The sequence below is a fragment of the Pomacea canaliculata genome, linkage group LG6 (assembly GCF_003073045.1).
Source record: "Pomacea canaliculata isolate SZHN2017 linkage group LG6, ASM307304v1, whole genome shotgun sequence".
Classification (NCBI taxonomy): Eukaryota; Metazoa; Mollusca; class Gastropoda; order Architaenioglossa; family Ampullariidae; genus Pomacea; species Pomacea canaliculata.
Window position 1 is genome coordinate 4,026,571 of NC_037595.1, and position 20,834 is coordinate 4,047,404.

General features: G+C 34.7%; 1 protein-coding gene across 1 annotated transcript; it reads right to left on the bottom strand.

Annotated features, from left to right (window-relative positions):
- Positions 1–226: 226 nt before the first annotated feature.
- LOC112565985 (X-linked retinitis pigmentosa GTPase regulator-like) lies at positions 227–20,632 on the bottom strand. The gene is made up of 19 exons (XM_025241897.1): positions 20,566–20,632; positions 19,302–19,427; positions 17,936–18,028; positions 17,400–17,462; positions 17,075–17,230; positions 16,333–16,482; positions 15,706–15,861; positions 14,133–14,285; positions 13,499–13,623; positions 12,613–12,792; positions 11,876–12,023; positions 11,436–11,491; positions 10,982–11,032; positions 8,794–9,435; positions 7,281–7,428; positions 6,318–6,497; positions 5,184–5,296; positions 4,060–4,239; positions 227–2,297 (listed from the first exon to the last, which is right to left on the bottom strand). Exons 1-19 carry the CDS (start codon positions 20,594–20,596, stop codon positions 2,274–2,276), a joined length of 2,775 nt encoding a protein of 924 aa, XP_025097682.1. The 5' UTR covers positions 20,597–20,632; the 3' UTR covers positions 227–2,273.
- Positions 20,633–20,834: the final 202 nt, after the last annotated feature.

Genomic DNA, 20,834 nt, shown 5'->3' on the forward strand with positions numbered 1-20,834 from the left:
TCTCTGCCCCTTTCTCTTTGGGCTTCACACTTAAAGCTTTAAAGTTCAGCCTCAAAACTCTTCTCTTTAAGAAATTTGTTTTATCTGAGAGTTCAACTATTATATTTTTCATTATAATGTCCTCACTCCTATATAATAAAATTTCAATAAAGATCCTAATGCAGTTCTTTTCTACCTGCAGAACACTACTATTTATTGTATTTTTTTTTTAAAGTGTCAGGCGGCATTCACAAATGGTTCAATCATTTTTAACATCTTCGGCACACATCAAAGATGTCCTTTATACCACTATGTGTCTGTCCGCACCTTTCTAATGAACAGATAACCACTTACATGGATTCAACTATTACTGAACACAGAAATACACATGAGATGCACAGAAAATCCCGAATAAGCTGCAAAATTGCTGCTGAATCTAAAGGATAAAACAGAAAAAGTACAATAATGAGACTTATTTGAACATGGTAAAATATTTTGTAAAAATTTAAATCATGAAAAATCATAAGGGTAAACAGCTCTGACATTACCAAGATTTTGTATAAAATCTCTTAAGTATTCACTTTTGTCTCCAGAAATCCACCACAGTCATTTTTATATCAGTAACTTTATAATATCATCAAGAAGATCACTGAATTACTACACAACCTGCACCAGTCATAAAAAAGATCTTTGCTATGCATGTGGTTTCATATAATTACATACAGGTGATCAAGTAACAACATGCATGTTCCCCTCCAACTGCCACCTTTCTTCTTCCCTCAAATTTACTTGTATATGTGAACACACACATGTGCGCATGCACAAAAACATGCACAAAAACAAAATCCATTCATTCTTCTGTCACTTAAAAACAAAAAATACACAAATGTATGGCAGCATACATGCAAATAAAGACATGCCCAGAGATAGACAAATATGCACATACAAAAAAAGAAAATACAATGAAATCAAAATGGCATAAAGGTCAGTAATTACCTCTGTTCAACTTTTATGCAATCATCAAGTGTTACTAATAGACACACACATACACACCCACCCTAACAAATCAACATCATTCATACCACAAATATCTTGGAAGTTACTGTTTCCAATTATACATAACAAACAAGGCTTCAGATCTTGAGCTTGCACCATGAATATCACAGATTTTGCTGGCATATTTGAACCAGGATAAGGAAAGCAATCAAAGTTATGCTCAAAATATCATCAGTCAAGTAGACATACATCTACAACAATATGGGAGTCATTCAATCTATAGCAAGGACGGTTTACAAATTCTTTATCTCATGATGTACCTAATCTGTTGTACAGATTATTCAGTCCCTTTCCTATGCTTAACCTGTTCTATTCACTAGCCTGTCACCAGTAGGCATGCAGATTAATATGTTCCTGTCACCAGTAGGCATGCAGATTAAAGTGCCTGTTCCTCATGTCCTTTCCAACTCACCCCTATCCTTCATAAAATCACTACAGGCTCAAAACAACAGTCAATGTTTCATAATAATCATAATAATCTTAATTTATATAGTATTTTGCCACATCAACAAAGACAGCCTCAGATGCTTTACATACACAAAATTGCATCAGCACACACTATTAGCAGACATTCAATGCTTCTTACAAATTCATTCATTATCATTGAAATCATAGCTCTCTCGCTCTCTCTCACACACACAGCTGAGGAAACCAGAGTACCTGAGAACAGCCATCATACAAGCAGATTTTTCTACAAAGCTGCTAGTCATATTCTATCATGGCATGCTTAGTCATGAAAGTGGACATTTCCACAACCTTTGAAATAGAAGTCTTGATGATCTAGCGATAAGTGCACCCTCTAAGCACTTAGGGGCAAAAAAAAAAAGACATCTGATTTGATTACTGGAGTTATCACTGCCATTTGATTTTTAACCAATCAAAGGAACACTTCTTCTCTCTTCACCTAAAAATGGATATTCACTTTACTATGCCTGGCTCTTATTGTATGCAAATATTAAACATCACTCAAGGTAAAACTGATTGCAGCAGAAGTGCCTTCGAGCCTGCTCTTGCAGGATACAAACTATTTCTGAAACCACTCAGTGAGACAAATGCAGGATGGTATTTCATTGCTGTAGTGCATAATTTAGCTGGTGACTATCTCAGGCTAAGAAGGTGTAGAAATCAGGACATGAATCTGAGCCACCTCTGACCTGGCCTTGGTCCCAGTCTGAATAAACCTGGTTCTGAGGAGCTGCCATATAGGGTTTCATCCAATAAACAGACCCTGTGTTCCCTCACAAGATAATGCACAGCCTTGACTGCAAAATAAACATGAAGAATTTTCATGTAACTCAATGGTTAGAAATAAATCTGTAAACTATTTTGAGTCTGGAAAGTTCAGGATAATCAACTTAGCCTCCACCCATCCCTCTCCTTTATGTTCAATCACAACTGGGTGAAGCAGGCACTATTTTCAACTTTTTGATGAATTAATAAGCTCCCTGCATCCAAAGGAAAATGACATGATGGGCCTAAACGTTCTTTCAGAAGACATAAAATTTTGCAATCTTTGTCACGAAGAGCTAGTAAGCAATGTTAAACTGTGTTTGCCAAGTGCTCTTCAGATTAAAATCAAGCTAGGGGGTTGATTCAAGGAATGTTAGCATTCACTGAAGAAGCTTTCCAAAGCACAACCCCCACAAGGGAGAGGCAAAGACCTGTAGATGTGCAGGATAGTGAAATCTAATAAGTTTAAAGATATGGCTGACCTAATGTGCATGTAGTTTATTTTTAGATTTATGAGCAGACGCTTTGGTGAGCTAGTGTGTTAGCATGTGTGTGAGAGAGAGAGCAGAAGAGAGTGAATGCATTTTATAAATTTCTAAATACGAGGCAAGAATTTTAGCTTCTGATGGAGATAATTTTAAATCAGCTTCATATAGTGTCATTTTTTTTCAAGAAGTGCCATGCACCCGTCTTTCCCAACATTCTCTGAAAACTTACAAAAGCATCTAAATCAACATTCATGAACGTTGCCAAATGGATGCGTAACTCACATTGTTTACATTAACTTGCCTCCATTTTTAACCTGTGGCTTTAAAAACACAAGGTGTAATAAAATTTATGAAGAAGTTATCTCACCTACCTACCAAATCTTTAAATGGTTCTTATAAATTTTAGGACGATATTATGTCAGAGTTCACGTCTGTCCCCAAGTGGAGACATCAGTTGTGTTTTGTTTGTGTTATTGTTTTTACATTTCAAGATAATTTGTAAGTGTGTAATAGATATATAAATTTATAGAACATTAGTTCCCAGTGACTGTTGATACAGGGAAAGCAGTGTTGCGTTGAACTTTACATTCATTAAATATTTCTTAAGTTGAACATCAAGAAAGGAACTTTCTCTCAGGACTAAGTTTAGAATTAGAGATCATTAATAAGTAAAAATAATATATCTTAGATAGTAGTAAGGCAGCAGTTCTCAACCTGTGGGGCGCGCCCCCCTGGGGTGGGGGGTGCGACGTGCTTACAAGGGGGGCGCGAAGGTGGTTATTTTTTTAAAGTTTCTTATACCGGTATTAGTGAAATTAGCTTACATTGCTGGCTAAGGGGTTGCGCTGACATACCTTTCTTCGTCAGGGAGGCGTCACAAGTAAAAGGTTGAGAACCGCTGTTAGTAAGGGTTAATTGATGTATGTTTACTAGGGAATTACGCTTAAAATTTTTTGTGTACTTTTTATTAGTTAAAATTATTATATATATACATTGGGTTTTTTTTTCTTTTTTTTGGATGGGGGCATAGGGGTGTTTATCAGTAATCCACTACCAAATCATCTACACAGAGTAAAAGTATTGTTTCAGTGAACAATCTCAGCTATTGAGCTTTTCTCTTTTAATACTGTCTAACTACCCCCAACCCTCCTATCTCTCCATCTTGACAACAAATGAGGCACTTGTGAATTAAGTCTGCTTTGTGCAAACTATTTTATAACACTGAAAGAGGTACAATAGCTGACAGCCATTCTGATGGTCTATTTCCTAGGATTTAGATATATATATATAATCTCTGTCCTCTTACCCTTTTCTTGGTTACTGGGGTTTCCTCTTTCTTCTCTTCATTGTCTTTCTTAGCATCTTCGTCCTTTGTATCTTTTTTCGCATCTTTTGCATTCTTGTCTTTCTTTTTATCCTTGTTCTCATTGTTTTCCTCATCAACTACATCTTCTTTCTTCTTTTTTTTCTCTTTCTTTGCATTTCCCTGCAGTTATAAATGTAAAACAACCATCTTCTATAAACAAGAATGCAAACACACATACCTGAACATATATTGTTATGCGTGTCTGTGTGAGAGAGACTCAAGGTTTGCTCAATGCATGAACCTGCACTCTAGGGAGGAGAATGTATTAACAGCAGAAAGTGATAAATGTTTGCATTAAAATACATAAATATGTTACACGTGTAAATTTATGAAAGACATTTTTGTGTCTGCACATGCATATATGCACACATACACACACTTACACACTGACAGACGTGTCTGCAGACATGCATGCACACTCATTTTTAAACAAAACAAATATAGTGCAAACAGCTTGGGTTCTTTAAGGAAAAATGACAGACCAAACTGCATGCTCTCTACCTTGAAACATAAAAAGCAAGGTGAGGGATTAAATTTGTGACAACTTGCCATCCCTGCTGGCACAACTGGTCAACAGATTAACTGAAAGATTACTTTGAAGCCATAAAACCAATTGTGGAAGCAAACATCCATCAAAACCCTCCACAAGCAGTAAATTCTGAGTAATGTCTCCTTCTGTGTGCACTCAAAACATGTACAGCCATAACCACACTTTTATATTCTTGATATCTGCATTAACCCATTAGGACACACAGTCAAAGTTTAACTATCTCCTCTTCCTCTCGAATGGCTGGAGAATGGGACTATGAAAATAAACTGGAACTTTCAGTGGGAGTCCAGGGAGCCTCATAGGTCCCCTGCTTTTCATCACATTTTAATATGAAAACAAATCTTAGCATGCTATCAAGTCAAAAGAAGAATGGAAGACAACAAGACGAATGGTTAATACTGGAAATCCACCATTTGGCAGACAGTTTTCCAGCTTGACTAACCTATTAAGATTCATTGTCAAACAATACCTTGTCTTGACATCTGCACCAATCATTAAAATGAACAAAGTATACCTTGTCTTCCTCTTCCTCCTCTTCCTCTTTTTCATCTTCCTCCTCTTCTTCTTTTTCCTCCTTCATATCTTCCTTTCCTTTCTTCTTGTCTTTTGTGACTTTCTTATCTTTGCCTGCAACAAATTTAAACAAAATGAAGCACTTGTTAAAAAGTTTTTCTGTCCAAGACTGGGTGAGCCTGACATTTGCCAACACTAAAGAAGGCAGAGAACTAAAAGGGCCCAAATGTATAGCACCCACTACAACCTGCAAGGAAAGAAGATAGAAAATGTTAAAGTTTCTAAAAGATCGAAAAGGCAGTGAGGTTAATCGATCAGCTCACAAAAAACATAGTTGTACATAAGGCAATACTGTGCAGTAATAGTCAGCTATACTTCAAACATGCTTCAATATCACTAACTCCTGCCTTGAATAATACATCTAATCACGATTTGTTCCTGTTATCTTCCTGACGGCAAATTGAACTTATAGAGAATGTGTCCTTGAAACCTGAGAAATCATTTAGGTATGCACGAAATTTACTCATTAACAAATGTTTAAAAACTATTATTAAAGTCCATTATAGGAAGACAAATCAACACTTTCAACATCAATCCCATTGCAATATTTTCTTGTCTATTAAGTAAATCAGAGTTACACAAACTATATGATCGTCTGGTCTAGTCTGGTAGGCTGAGGAAAGTCCAAGGTATATGTTCCTGTAAAATCAGTCAGAAATGTCATATGGTAATTATTTTTACTATTTATAAGCCCAGGATCAGGATTTTTGTCAATTTCCGCCTCTCTTTCTCAATCACCATCTTTATCTCCCACATGCTCTAACCATCATCCTTTAAGCTTGTATAAAGAGATGAAGCCTCATTTTGAAATAGCTTTAGCTACTAGAGTTATATTGTAGTGTTGCCTCCCCTTTTGGATTAATAGGAAAACATGTTTTTAAATATTTGTAAAATTAAAGTTCAAAATATTCTAAAAATGCTTTTAAAAAAAATTATACGCTTTAAAAAAAAAGGCACAAGAGAGAAAAACTGTGAATGAATGGTAATCAAGTAACCTTCCTAAAAGAACCACGAAGATTGTACTTGATGTACAAAATGCTCAAAACTCAGAAAAACAATTTTTAAACATAATTACCTTTCTTTTCTTTTTTTGCATCTTTATCTTTCTTGCCATCACCACTTTTATCCTCCTCCTCTTCCTTATTTTTTTCCTTCTTTCCTTTGTCTTTTTTCTTTTTATCTTTCTTCTTTCCTTCTTTCTCTTCCTCCTGTTCTCCTTTTTTGTCCTCCTTTTTTTCTTTCTTTGACTTCTTCTCTGTGTATTACAATATAGGTATAAAATATATAGAAATATCTCTGAGTTGTCTGTCTTGACTGTCAGATGTTTCAAAAACATAAACCTCAGAATGAAAGAATGCTTTTAAAATAAATTTTTCTTTCTGTTCAAATGTTATTGATTATAAATACTAGACTTATACATTAACAAATCAAAATAATAAAAAAATCTCTAATGTTATAATACAGTAAAACCTCCTTATTAAGACCCTATGAAAACACCCTTTTAATTATGACCCAAAATTTTTTCACGGACATATTTTGCTATATAAATATCATCTCTGTTACAATTCCCTCCCCAAGTTGACTTACAACTGACAGTCTGTGCTCTTTTATGATTTTTTTTCTATAAGTCACATGTTGTAAAAAAAAATTAAGTGTATTTTAAAATAGACTGCTTTTGGTCGACTATTTACCCTCCATTACAATTCTCTGCAGAAATCACATGAGACAAATAAGTACATTTTGAAAGAGACTGCTTGTTTATTGGGTCACTGGTCATTGCAAGGGATCGTTAGAAAAAAAAAAATAGGGGAAGAATAACTCAGTTTCTTTTTCCTCTACAAAAAGCTCTTTGCTTGTGTTTTCTCTTGTGAAACTGGCCCACCCCTGTATAACCACAAAAGGTAAACATGTATCAGACTGGTTACATCTATAACCACAAATATTCACACACAAACACATAATTCATGTACATACAAACACATACATACTGTATACATTCACACACACAGTCACACACATTATATCGGAGTTGTCTCACCTTTCCCTTTCTTTTTGATTTCTTCCTCTTCTCTTTCATCTTCTTCATCCTCTTCTTCTTCTTCACTTTCCTTCCCTTCTTTCTCTTTATCTTCTTCCTTAGATCGTGGATGTGGTACTGGCTTTTCAGTCAGCTGGGGAATGTGAAGACATCACAGTTATTGTCAAGTAACATGTTACTAACATCTCAGGTATTCTACTGGTATAATTTTGATGATCGGACATTATTAAAAAAAATATGAAATAGTTCTGAGACAATGTTACAGAATAATAACAATAATAGTACTTTTAATTTTCCTTTTAATTATTTAATGCTGAGCTAACGAAACAGGAAACAGGTTTAAGAAAAGAACCATATATCCCCTATAATATAGTCATTCTAAAAAATTTCTTGTTTGAATCAAATGATAAACGTGTTCAAGATATCAAATAACCAATTTTTAAATACTCCCATTTTGATAATGAAGAAATAAAAAAGCATAAAACATTTATATAAAGATTCTTATACTCAAGACAGGTGAAGAAGCACCATTTTTATGTAAAAGCACAAAACTCAACATTTATATAAGGAAAAGTCTTTTTCACAACACAAATAGATTCAAAGTCACTAAAGAGAGTAATCAAAAATACAACAGACCAAATTATATAGATGGAAATGAAATGGTTATTGTATAGGTACTTAAAAGTCACAAACATGAAATACTAGTATGGTTAAAAGTGAGGGGTGTCACAAAAATACAGATATAAAGCCAGATATAAATCTTAAATACTTCTAATCTCTCACAACACTTCATTAATATTTTTAAACAAACACACATTATAATGCCTCCTTTTCCTGTGAGAAGTATAACAAAACTGGAAGAGTCACTGTTACCAGCTTGTTTTAGCCAATGCATTCTGAGTGCTGTCCAAGAGACAAAACACTTCTGAGTGAACAGTCTCAGCAGAACATGAATCTATGATTCCTAGTAGGAATGTGATAAGAACTTTAAACAGTAAACCCCATCGGCCAAAATCAGGGCTGTGGCATAATGCATCACAATGAGATGGCTAATGACATGACTCCAAGAAGGAATTTCTCCACTAATACTGTTTATTTTTTCCTGGTCTGTGCACTTGGAGGTACTGTCTATTTGGACAGAACATTTTAAGTGTGTTCTCTGAAAACATTGAGTGGCAATGACCCTTTCAGCCAAATTAAATCTGATATTATTAACATTATTATTTCCATGAATGACTATACTTCTTGGAAATTGAAAATTTTTTAACAGCTACTGAAATGATTTCAGTTTGAATGAAGAATGTAAACTAATTAACAAAGGCAAACATAGTCTGTGCCCAAATACATCAAATTATACATTAACTGATAAGTCAATAACCAAATAAAAAAACAAAATTATAAAAAAGAAAGAAATACTAAGTGATCGACTATTACACAACTAAATAATCAATTGCAATCTTAATTTAATTATAAAATACTAACCTATTACACAGTAACCATAAGATAATCAAATGTTTAGTAAGAAAAAAAATATAACCAAGTGCTCTGAAAAAGTATTTTGTATAGTATTTTGATCTCTCTGTATGTCTAGTGTGGAAATATCCCAAATAAGAAAACAGTGAAGCCAGCAAATCAGTGAGAATAACAAAAAAAAATAATATAGTTTTAAGAGACACAGAAGAGACTGAATCAGGGTCCAAAGCAAGCTCCCTCTGCAAGAAATTTCAAGCAACTTAACAAGCTGGATGTGAATAAGCAAGGCAACGCCAATGTAAAAAGCTTCTCGTGTACTATAGCACACACCATACTCAAATGTAACCATTCTTACATCCTCAACAGACTCTGACTCCGAGGCTTCATCCTCAGCCTCATCTTTCTTTTCTCCGCCAGTATCCTTGTTATCGTCTTTGTCAACAGGAAGAAGATCAGCCTGCAAAGCTTTATCATCGTTCTCAGTCTTATCCTCATTACTTATAACCTCTTCCTTTTCTGTTTCTTCTTCAGATGAACTTTTCTCTATCTGTAGGTCTGTGTCTTTCTTCATGTCTTCTTCTATCTCCTCCTCTTCCACTTCTGTTTCATTTTCATCATCTTTAGGTTTCTTTTCTTCGCAATTTCCCTCTCTGTCTTTGCTATCATCAAGGCTTTCTTCATCCTGGGAAATTGTGAAGCAGCTGACATCTACAGGCAGCACACAGCACATATAATAAAGATAGAACGCAAAGCTAATTTCGTCTGTCACAGAGTACTAGGGACATGAAGGCTACCATATCATTTCTGTCATCCTGACAGCAAAGGTCAGAGTGTGTTGTGAAGAGCAGGAGATGGTGAGACTGGTAGTAGAATAAGAATGAATGGAGAAAAACACTAACATGGCACTAAATGAATATCACTCCCAAAGGAGTTGCCTAGCACTCAATGAACATATTACCCACTGGACATTGCATCCAGTGAAGAGAAAAGGACGGTCACAGTCTGTAATATGAAGCTTTAACAAAAATATATTGTCAGTTTTCATAGCACCAGGCAAAGAAGTGAACAATGTCTGACAGTCAAGTTTCAAAAATATCAAAATAAAGGGACTGTTGCTGTCTTTGCGTAAAGAAAGTGTTAACGACAACAAAATATTGTCCTGTCAAGTGTAAATATCCTCAAATATAGAGACACATTAGTCATTACCAATACTACAATAGGTGGGCGGAAGAGTCTGGCACCAACACTTTAACATGTGTGGGCAGATGGGCAAGAGAATCTGGGACCAACACTTTAATATGTGTGAGCAGAAGGACACTAGAGTCTGGCACTGACACTATAATATGTGTGGGCAGAAGGACAGGAGAGTTTGGCACTAAATGTCAGCTTCTCAAGAAGCTAGATTATCTTAAAAGTTAGTTAATAACCATACGTCTTAGAGCAGACAAGTGTCTAACAAGCTCCTTTACAGCAGTTCAATGAAACTGACTGTAGCATTCATATGCTACAAAACTTCTGTTGCATTTTGTAAGCATCTTAAATGGCTTACAAAGCATTTTTTCTTCACTGGCAGAGTGAGCAATTCATTTGTCTACAAATGTCATCACACCTAGCAAAAAATCTTGGCTGGCTACAGATGCATTACTTTCTTTCTACTACAGCAGCACTATGCAAATCATGCAAAACATTATGAAATGCAACATTTAATGCTGTACTTTTAACAATAGTTATATATGAAACAATACATGTCAGTCTCCATTAGCATGCACAATACTTAAAAAATACAACACTTAAATCACTTTGACTACACTATTATATATGATAAATATAAATAATATGGATATCAGTCACTGATATTGCACAATAAATATGTTAGAATGGAATACTATATAACAATTTTTACCTTTACGAGATCAACTGTATCATTCATCACCTCTTAACCATATTTTAACCCACCTTCAAAGGCTAACCCTAACCTCTCTACTATGAAGCTGATTTTCAAGTTGATGTTAGCTTAAGAAACTTTTCAGTGTTGAAATTCAACCTTTTCCCTATATTTACAGGTACAATATATGCAAAGGATTTATGTCCTTCCATAAGGTGGAAATATTGTCACTAAAGTGTGTTTATGAAATGCTTAATTTGCATAAACTTGCATAAAGCATTAGCACAACTGTAACAATATACAGACATGCAATACTTTGTGCTGACAAAAAAAAAATGCATACTGAGTGCTTTGAAGACATTTTTCTTGGAATTATTTTTGGGGGTGTCTTTTTCTGAAACAGAACAATTGTTGCAAAGCGCCTTGGCTACCACAAAAACATGTATTTTCCCTTTTTACAAATACTTAGCATGAACTATATATATATAGACCAGTCAAAGGTTATGATGAGTAGTTGATGGTGTCTATTGAAATTTAGCCATAATCCTGTCAAGTTCTATTAACATGTGTCATTGCAACTGGCAGTTTTTAACAATATCAACAAATCTAAAAGCTTGCATTCAGGCAAATTGAAACTTGGGAGATAAAGAGAGTTAAAGAGCTGAATACAACAACTTCAGCTAATTTCATTTTGCTTTAATTAATTGTATTAATTTCAACTAATTTAAATCCTTAATTTTTAATGACCAGACTTTTTGAAGCAGTTAATCATACACTTATCTGGGAACACTGCATACCTCTTCATCACTTTCTTCTTCAGACAAGTCTTCATCTTGTCCTTCTGGGACAGAAACTGGAAACAAAATTGGGATATTAAATTACAAACTTAAATACATTCTTCTCCTGCTTTCCTCTTCTTTACGCCTTCTGTGACATAAACAAACAAAAAAAATGCACAACTTACCAAATATATTTTTATATTGAAGCTGTTTTGCTTATGTATAATGGTGCCTTTTTCAAAGCACTTCCTTTGACTTCACAGGGTAACGACAACATATTTTGTATTATCATTTTAAAAGATCATTATAATGCAAAGCTACATTCATTAAATGTATATGCATTCAGTCCCATGATTTAATAGTCATATAATTAACTCTAGAATACACACCTGAAATGGGCACTACCAACAATTTTTTCATTTAACTGAACAGAATTCATTACAAGGGAAGTAATATACCTTTGACCGTCCTTAGCATTTTTCTGGGAGCTGCCTCAATCTTCACTGGAGAAGCTTCACTCTTTGAGACTGGTGCTGTGGCATTCAGTACAGGAAGGCCACGGCTGCCCCCAAGAACAGGTAGAGTACGGTGAAGTGGAAGAGGACTCTGCAATCAAAGTCCATACATATTTTTTTGGGTTTGCCTAACTCCACTCACCACAGACTATTATGTCACAAGAAAATAAAATAAAGTCAAATACAGCAGAAATGAACACTTGACTGGACAGCTGAAGTACCTCCATACTTTTCCAGCTGTGTAAGAAGCTTGTTGCTTAAACAATAATGGTTAGCACTGGTTCGGTTCCCCTTTCTAACATTCACCTCTCTTCAAAGCATTTTTAACAGTCCTAAGCATCCCACATCAGGACTTTTATTTCTGATTTCTGATGAAAGCATATTGCTATATGTAATAATTTTTGGGATGTATAAATAATAGTGAGAGTAGTGGCGTCTGCAAGTGTGGATGTGAGAATGATTGGTATTTGTCAAGTAAGTGGCAGTTGTCATCAAGTTAAATTCCTAGTGTAATGTCACTTGCCAACTAGATGCTAGCTAGCAGACTAACACATAGCTTCAGTTGAATTGTTTACATCTTAAGATTCTTTAGCTGACTGCTCTACATTAGCCATGAAACTAGAAGCTAGTGGTATGTCCTACACTTGGCCCCCAAGAAAAAAAAAGTGGACAAAGCTCACAGCATTCCTGCGTCTGTCTCTGGCAGAAAAACTACCAGAAAGTTCCAAGCTGCCATTCACTTTAAGTGTTCCATTCAGATGTGTTTTATCTTCTTTGATCTCCTCATCTTCACTCTCGATGTCTCCATTTTCCAATTTTGGCAAGGCAGTTACAATCATGTGGCACCCCCCACATGCAACCTGTTGTCTCCATTAAATACATTTTCGATAGTTATAAACTATATTTGATGCATAAGAAAAAATTAATGACCAGGAAATGTCTCGTCTTCATGCAATGCTATGCATGTTAATTCTTTTATCTTTAAGTCTACTGTTGCTGAATATTAATAATATACAGTACAAAGCACAGGCATCATGTTTTTAAAAAAGCAAACAGAACCAAATATTGTCCCTATCATTACTTTAGTCTCTAATTATAATAGTAGACTAACTTTTAAAGTATATTACACGGAGAAAAAATTTTGTTTATCAAGTGATAGCTTATAGGATCATTTACGTGCAGCTTAGAAGATTTTAACAACTGTTTGATGGTGAATTAAGCTGTAATGCTTATCAGACAATATACCTATCATAAACTAATTTTCTTTTATGCCTCATATTTAAAAACTTTAAAAACCAAGGGATATAACCTGTAGAAAAAAAAATGATTCAGCTTTTCTTAACCATGTAGTGTTAGCTGTGAATGAGAAGAAAAATAATCAGCTGTAGCTAGACACATCATCACCTGCAGCAAGGTGGTGTGTTAGTATTGCGTTAATCTGCATTACAATGCTATCTTTTCCCAACTGCTTTATGAAATTGATCAGAAATATAATGCTACTTACTTATTAATGTAATAAAAGTCTTCTGATTGTTAAAAAATAGACTTTTTAAGACATTTACTCACAGAATTGACTATGAATTTAGAAAACCTCTCAACCCGAGAAGGCTTGAATTGGTTTGCAAAACTTTCCATTCCAAGTCCTAGTTTTCCATGCCGCCCATCTCCAAATGTGTATAACTGTCCTTTTTCTGCACAAGGATAAATAAAAAACACCTGAAAGTCTATAGAACCATTCTCCGTTCTCATCTTCTTCAGTTCATGATTCTATCTGCTGATGTGTCAGATTTTTAATAATAATAGTCATGCCTGTAAAGCAGCACAAAAGCCAAGTATATAGACAGGCTTTCAAATTGAAAAAGTTAACACTCTCTCTCCCTTTCATTCACAGCACACAACACACACTAAAGACATCTTAATCATGACTGACGTGAAGCTGCAATGAGAGAGGTGTTACTGCTAGAGATGCTTTCCAGAACAACAAAATCCTCAATGCTCATTTGAAGCGTGTTGCTGATAATTTTCACACTTACATCAGGACAGATATACATTTTGTATAATGTAAAAGGAATCTGGCCTTTTTCCAACTTCCCTACTATCATACACAGATATACACATGCATAAGAGTGCACTCATTTCAAACAGACACACACTCTCACTTGTGGCCACTTAACAGATTTAAATCCACTAAAACGTGTACCTGATACAAGAGCAGTGAAATTTTCCCCACAGCTGACAAGGGAAACCTTGAAAGGCAGCTTGAGAAGACAGGGTGATGAGGATTCAAGTCTTGACACTCCTAACCCTAACTGCCCACTTGATCCATCACCGAATGCATAAATATTTCCACCTTCTACAATAAACATGACACAAAAAACCTCACCAACAAGACAGTATTCCATATGGCATCATGTCCCTTCAACATGTGTTGATCAAAATAATTTATTCATCCAAATCAAACTAATAGCAAACACCACTAACTCAACTAAGTAAGCAACAAGTAAAAAAGAAAAAAATAACTCATTATAAAATATCAGTGGTATCAACAAAAAAACACAAATTTATGCAAGTCATATATCATACCTCAAACAGACTCAAGTCCCTCTGAAAATATTAAAATTAAGGGAATATTATTATAAATATGTTTTGGTTTGCTGTTTGGTGAGATGGCTGTTTTTTTCCAATGATAATAATTTTGAAAAAAAAGGCATTAGATAGACACTATTGCAGATGACTGCTATTACACAAAGTTCTCGTAATAAAGTCACATGATAATGGTAAATTATAACAGAGGTTGGTTCTAGGTACACTTCATGTAACATCCCCTTCACTGTTTTTTAAAATAGTTTTTTTTTGCAGATACATTATCTCTGTTCTCAGAGTCAAACAGCCTTTGTCCACACAATAATAATAATCACATTATGTAATACCACACTTTTAAACACTCATTTAAGAAAACTTTTAATTTAAGAACAGAACAGCTGTAAATTTAGCAACTTAAAGCTGCATTAACTCATTGAGAATGGACGTATTTATTTGGTCTCTTTAGCACATATAAGGCCAGGCCAACCCACCCATGTTCATCACATTTAATAATTTTTACTAGAAAACTATGTAAACTAAAAGGGACGAAATCCAGTCATTTGGCTCGGTAAATCACATTCAAATAGAGTGACATCCCTTAACATAGAAACAGGAGGACATTAATTTGAAGATTTGAATTTTTCTAGATGTACTTTTCTTTCAAAACGATGGTGGCATATAAGTACATAAAATCAGCTATAGGTATTTTTCATCATTTTCGATTTTATTGCTCACATTAAAGTTGTTCTTCATCCCCCTAAGTTATATTTATTCATTTCTACATAGTCAATTTAAACCCACTAAATATCAGACCAAACATTGCTGTGGCAATCGATTGTGCATAAGGCTGTATAAAAATTTTCTTTTTCCAAATACAATTTGAATGACGTAATTTCCTTTGGATTTACAAGAAAGTGTAATTCCACGGTATATGGTAGGAACAGTTTCTTAACTTTAAACTTAAGTTTTAATTTTAGTATTTATAGTTAATTTTTTTTTTTAATACTTCAGATTCATGGATATCTGGGTATCAGAATCGAAGGTTCAGCCACACAAAAGCATCTTATTTGTAAGAACTGTTCATTACATAAAACCACTGACACTACCATAGTAATAAAAATATAAGGACATTTCCAAAGATATGCTAAAACTTATGTTAGATTTAATGAAGCTATGGTGATTTATTGTACCTGTCAGAACCATAGTATGAGAACCACCACAAGATACAGATTTCACTTTTTCTGGAATGGTTGACACATGCTGAGGTATGTTAGCTTCTATGACAGAGTCTCCTAAACCTAGCTTCCCATTTTCACTCTCTCCAAAAGTGTACAGTTTTCCATTCTCTGCAATCAAGAGGTGCAAACTGAATACACTAATCATCTCTAAAAATTCCTAAAAAGTGTATGACATGATGCAATCAGCATTTAACAATCGCTCACCTGCTATATTCTGCAAGCAATCTACATAACTAAATATATGTGGCCAAAGACTATTCTATTATACCCAGTTAAAAGTGTACGACTGAGAACTTAAGAATAAAATTGAATTTAATCCCACCTGGCTTTTTGGAAAACTTTTTTTTTAATAACCCTTCCCCCAGACATTAACAAAAACATCACTCTGTTATCAACAGCGGTAGCAACAATAGCTATTGTAAATGTGATCATATTAATTTTTCTTTTAAATGTATATATATAAATGCACTCAATGTATATAATGAATCTAACTGTATAAAAATGTATGCATCCTAAATGAAGAACGGTCTTTGAATTAAAATCAAAATACATGGCAATGAAAAGATCAAGTAGGTGTACCTGTCACTAAAGCACTGTGGTAATAACCACAAGAAATGCAAGTGATCCGTTGGCCCACAACCAATTCTTGAGGCTCTGGACATGGGTCTATTTCTCCCAGACCAAGCTGCCCTTCTCCATTTGCTCCCCAAACAAATAACTTTCCATCCTCTGGAATCAAACATTTATTTGACAGCACTGATTACATGCATGAAGACAGTAGATGCTATCAGACAAGACAGCTGCTAAGCCCATACATTAACATTCCATCAAATTTTCTTTTCAAGTTTTTGCATCCATTTTACACAATGTTTACTATCAGTGTACTATCATCACCCACCTGCACAATTTATTTTTTTTAAATACATCAATAAAAAGATTTTTAAATGGGCAGTTCCATGATATTATGGTCATTGGAAGTGAGTGTTAGATCCCTCATTTATCTCGGTTAGCTTTCTAAAGAAGACACTGAAGACAGTGCCCATCTCTCCTTTCGAAACCATCTATGGAGTCATGTATCCATTCCACAACTGGGTAAGCTGGGATAAATAATGTTTTTATTTATTATTAACAATATTGCATTTTGTGTCTTGAAATCTCATGACAAAGTAATCAAAATATGAGGTACAAACAGACAACTCAGCTAAAGTATAAGCTTTTCCATGTACAAAGATTATGAACAACAATAAACTATCATAAACAATGTCTCTATATGTTTGGAGACAACTAGGTGATCAACCTTGACTAAACTTCACCTGGTTACCTGTTAGTGCCATAGAATGATAAACTCCTGCTCCCAGCATCTTGTAGTTAGCTGGTCCTAGCTTTTTGACCTGCTGTGGTACACTGGTGTCTGATCCACCAGCTGTCCCCAGCTGACCATCACTATTGGAGCCAAATGTGTAAACTTTACCTGACTCTGAAAAGTTAGTTACAGCCCAGATGTCATTAGCAACAGTATTGTAAATGATCAGGTTATTAAGAATTTTATAATCACAAAAAGCGCAAGAGATCTCCGTAGTCTGCCATAATCTGGTGAAGTTATATGAATATAACAACAGTGGAGTACCATTTCTGATCATACACACCTGTTGCAATAATGGTGTGTGAACGTCCACAAGCAACAAGCTGTGATTTTTCCTGTTTCAGTACTGTAAACATAAAGTTCAAACCTGACAATAAATATAACCAAAGCCGAGTTGAAATAGACAAAGATTCAAAGCATAGAAGAACTAAAAGTATCAAACACGATTAACAGCTCAACAAAACTCAAAAGTTCCACACTTGTTCTTGTTTTAGCTTTTGTTCTCACTCTACATGTATTCTTAATTCACATACGCACAAATAAACAAAGATTAAACAAAAGCATATATTTTAGTGCATCCATGCACCAAAACCACAAATAAATATACTGACCTAAAAAAGGTAAACAAATCTTACTTTCATACATTTTTAATATTATACTATACATTTTATTATTAAACAGTTCTTCTAATACCTACTACTTCAATAAAAGTCTCTTAGTATTATCTTAGTATTATTAAAATTTAAAAACAGAATTAACACTTCATAAAGAAAAGTCTGCAGACAACTGTAAAGCAATTACAAGTACCGTGGTACTTACACTTTATACAGGAAGGTCTGTCAGCTATTTTCTGTGGTCCAATGCCCAGTTGTCCCCAGTCATTGTGTCCAAACATAAAAACTCTTCCACTTTCTGAAATATGTGAATGAAGCACTACCAATAAGAAAATGTAATTCTGAATTATACATTGCTAAAACATTTACCATCTATGATTACCTTGAACTTCGTAGGATCAGTACCATTCATCATTATCTCACCACTGATACAACTAAAACTGTAATCTGTGCTTTTGTGCTGTCGAGGGTGGACTACTGTAATTCTCTTTTAGCTGGAATTCCGAAGAATCTTCTTGACAGACTTCAAAGGATCCAGAATAATGCTGCTTGCCTCATCTCCAAACCATCTAGATGTGAACATATATCACATCATTCAATCTCCTCACTGGCTGCCAGTTGTGGTCTGTATAGCCTACAAACTTTCTACTTTGACACTGGCACTGGTCTTCAGTATCTCTCTGAACTCACTCCAATCTATATGCCCACATGACCTCTTCACTCATCTTCTGACACCAGGCTTCTTCTAGTCCCACTAGCTAAGACAAAAACATATGGACAGAGGACATTCTCTTCCAAGCCCCATCAACTTGGAACAGATTAACCGTCAGCCTTCTTCAGTCCGATTCTCTTGCCTCCTTTAAGTCTCAACTTAAGACACATCTTTTCTGAACTCCAACTTCACTGCAACCCTGTCCTGACCATGAGAGTGTATGAGTTGGTAATTTACTATATGTATAAGTAGTGTATGTTGTAGAAGTGAGAATGCAAATATGCAAATATGGATGCATTGTTGTTAATTATTTAGTCTATGTATATTTTATGTAAAGTGCTATGAGCAAATCTTGGGAAAGGTGCTATATAAATCCTCATTAGTATTATTTGATGGACTGAATAGCATCACACTCAGCCTAAAGCACAAACTGTATTTAGCCTCCAGTCATCTGTGCACTTAGTTCTTCCTTTTACGATGTCTAATATGCCAACACAGTGACTAACATTTAGCTAAGAGTTTGCTTGCAATAATTTAGCATCCATATTTGAATTAGGTTTCCTTTAACATATATTTCAATTATTAACAATAATAAACACTAGCCTTAAATCAAACTTACAAGTTAAAATATTAAATGGGTGGGTAGTATGATGCAATGTGTATTACTTATTCAGCCTATAAAAATGGTGGTTGCTTGTACTACACGTAAAAACTACACCTTTAGGACAAGGAAATCCTAGTAAATGAATGACAAATTAATACTTAACAGTTACTTATTTACAGATTTCCTACAACATACAAACATGCACATGTCAAAAATATGAAACTTGAAAATTACATACACTCTAAACAGACATACCTGCAATAAGAGCAGTGTGTTCATCTCCACAGGCAATATGCTTCACTTGATCATTTTTCACCCAGAACTTATTTGGAAGATTTTCTGCAAACTTGCTTTTTCCAAAAGTAAAGACTGCTCCACTTTCTAGACAGAAAGTGAAAAATTTATTCAAATCTGGTTTCATTATGTATATACTAAGAGAGAGAGAGTGTGTTGGAGGGAGAATGATGGACCTGAACAACCAGAAAGTGGTAACATTACTAGACTGTATGGTAAGCCAACTAAACTTTTTTTACATTAACTATTTACAGTTAAGCTGACTGCAAAAGGAATTATATTTATTATGTTGGTGAGTAAGAAACTCTAAAGTATAAATTAAAATATGAAGTGTATGCTGGGAAATGATAATTACAGTCTATGCTCTTTACCTGGTCAAGAGGCAAAGGTGGTGACATGTAGAGAGTATAGGGTTAACTTTGAAAGAATTTTATTCTGCTTCTAAGTGTAGTGAGAGGCGGGGTTACAAAATAATGGGTGGTGAAATATCAAGTCGAGAATTAAGTACAACAATCTGCCCAACAAGAAAACCAAACATTAACTTAAATAATTCATGTATGTATGTGCAAATTTGTGCATATATACCATTGTGTTCTGCATGCTTTTTGTGGTTGGATAACTTACTTTGTAAACAAGTCTAATAATTCTGACACTCCTCAAAAGTATGTGTGTTAATTACATACAAGAACGTTTAATAGCTTTTAAAATTAATCTTTTGGAATTTTTTCTCTCAATCTTCGAGCCACACATTGTTCCTCAGATATTTTTGATTATCAGATTTCTCCAAATAACCACCAGATCATTCCGGTAAGATCTAATAAAGTCCATGCAGTTAAGATGTGAACCAATAATTTCCCTGAAAAGAATTCATGTTTTATATTTGTATTTGTAATAATCATTTTATATATTTATAATAAAACAGATTTTTTTAAGCCCTAAATTTTATTGCAAAGCACAGCAAACTGCCAACTAACTGCTTCAAACTTTCACTACTTGCGATCATGTCAGGACCAGTTCCAAATGAGTGGTACTTCTGAAGCTGTGATCGAGTTTCGACTTCGTCTATCGGTTTAAATCACAGAATGACTGAAAGTAACATTGCCAAAAAAGCATTTCAAATGTCTTAGTTACTGTATTTGCAGCGTCATAATTTAAAAATGATCTCAGATGGAATACACATAAACCACTATCGTTTTAGACGAGCTTCTGGCTAAAAAGCACATACCCGGTATGTCAGAGTCGTCTGCAGCAGCCATTTTGGTATCCTGAGAAGTATCCTAAACAACTTTCCGCACTGCCCGGATGACAGACCCTTTACTTCCGGGTCATGCAAGATACAAATGTGCTTGTTTGTCAATAATGGAATCACCATGAATGTGTATAGGGATATTCGTGGAATCACTGCTCGCGCAAGCACACACACACACTCCCAGTCCATGGATGTGTAATACAAGTTAATCGTGCTCAGTTGTTGTGGAAAAACAAACGAAGTTA

Coding starts and splice junctions, on each gene's coding strand:
- LOC112565985 (XM_025241897.1), bottom strand. CDS start 20,596: ATGGCTGCTGCAGACGACTCTGACATACCGG. Junction 12,024..12,612: donor GAGACAGACGCAGGAATGCT/GTGAGCTTTGTC, acceptor CTTTGATTGCAG/AGTCCTCTTCCACTTCACCG. Junction 7,429..8,793: donor TATTTTTTTTCTTACTAAAC/ATTTGATTATCT, acceptor TAACTGTGATGT/CTTCACATTCCCCAGCTGAC.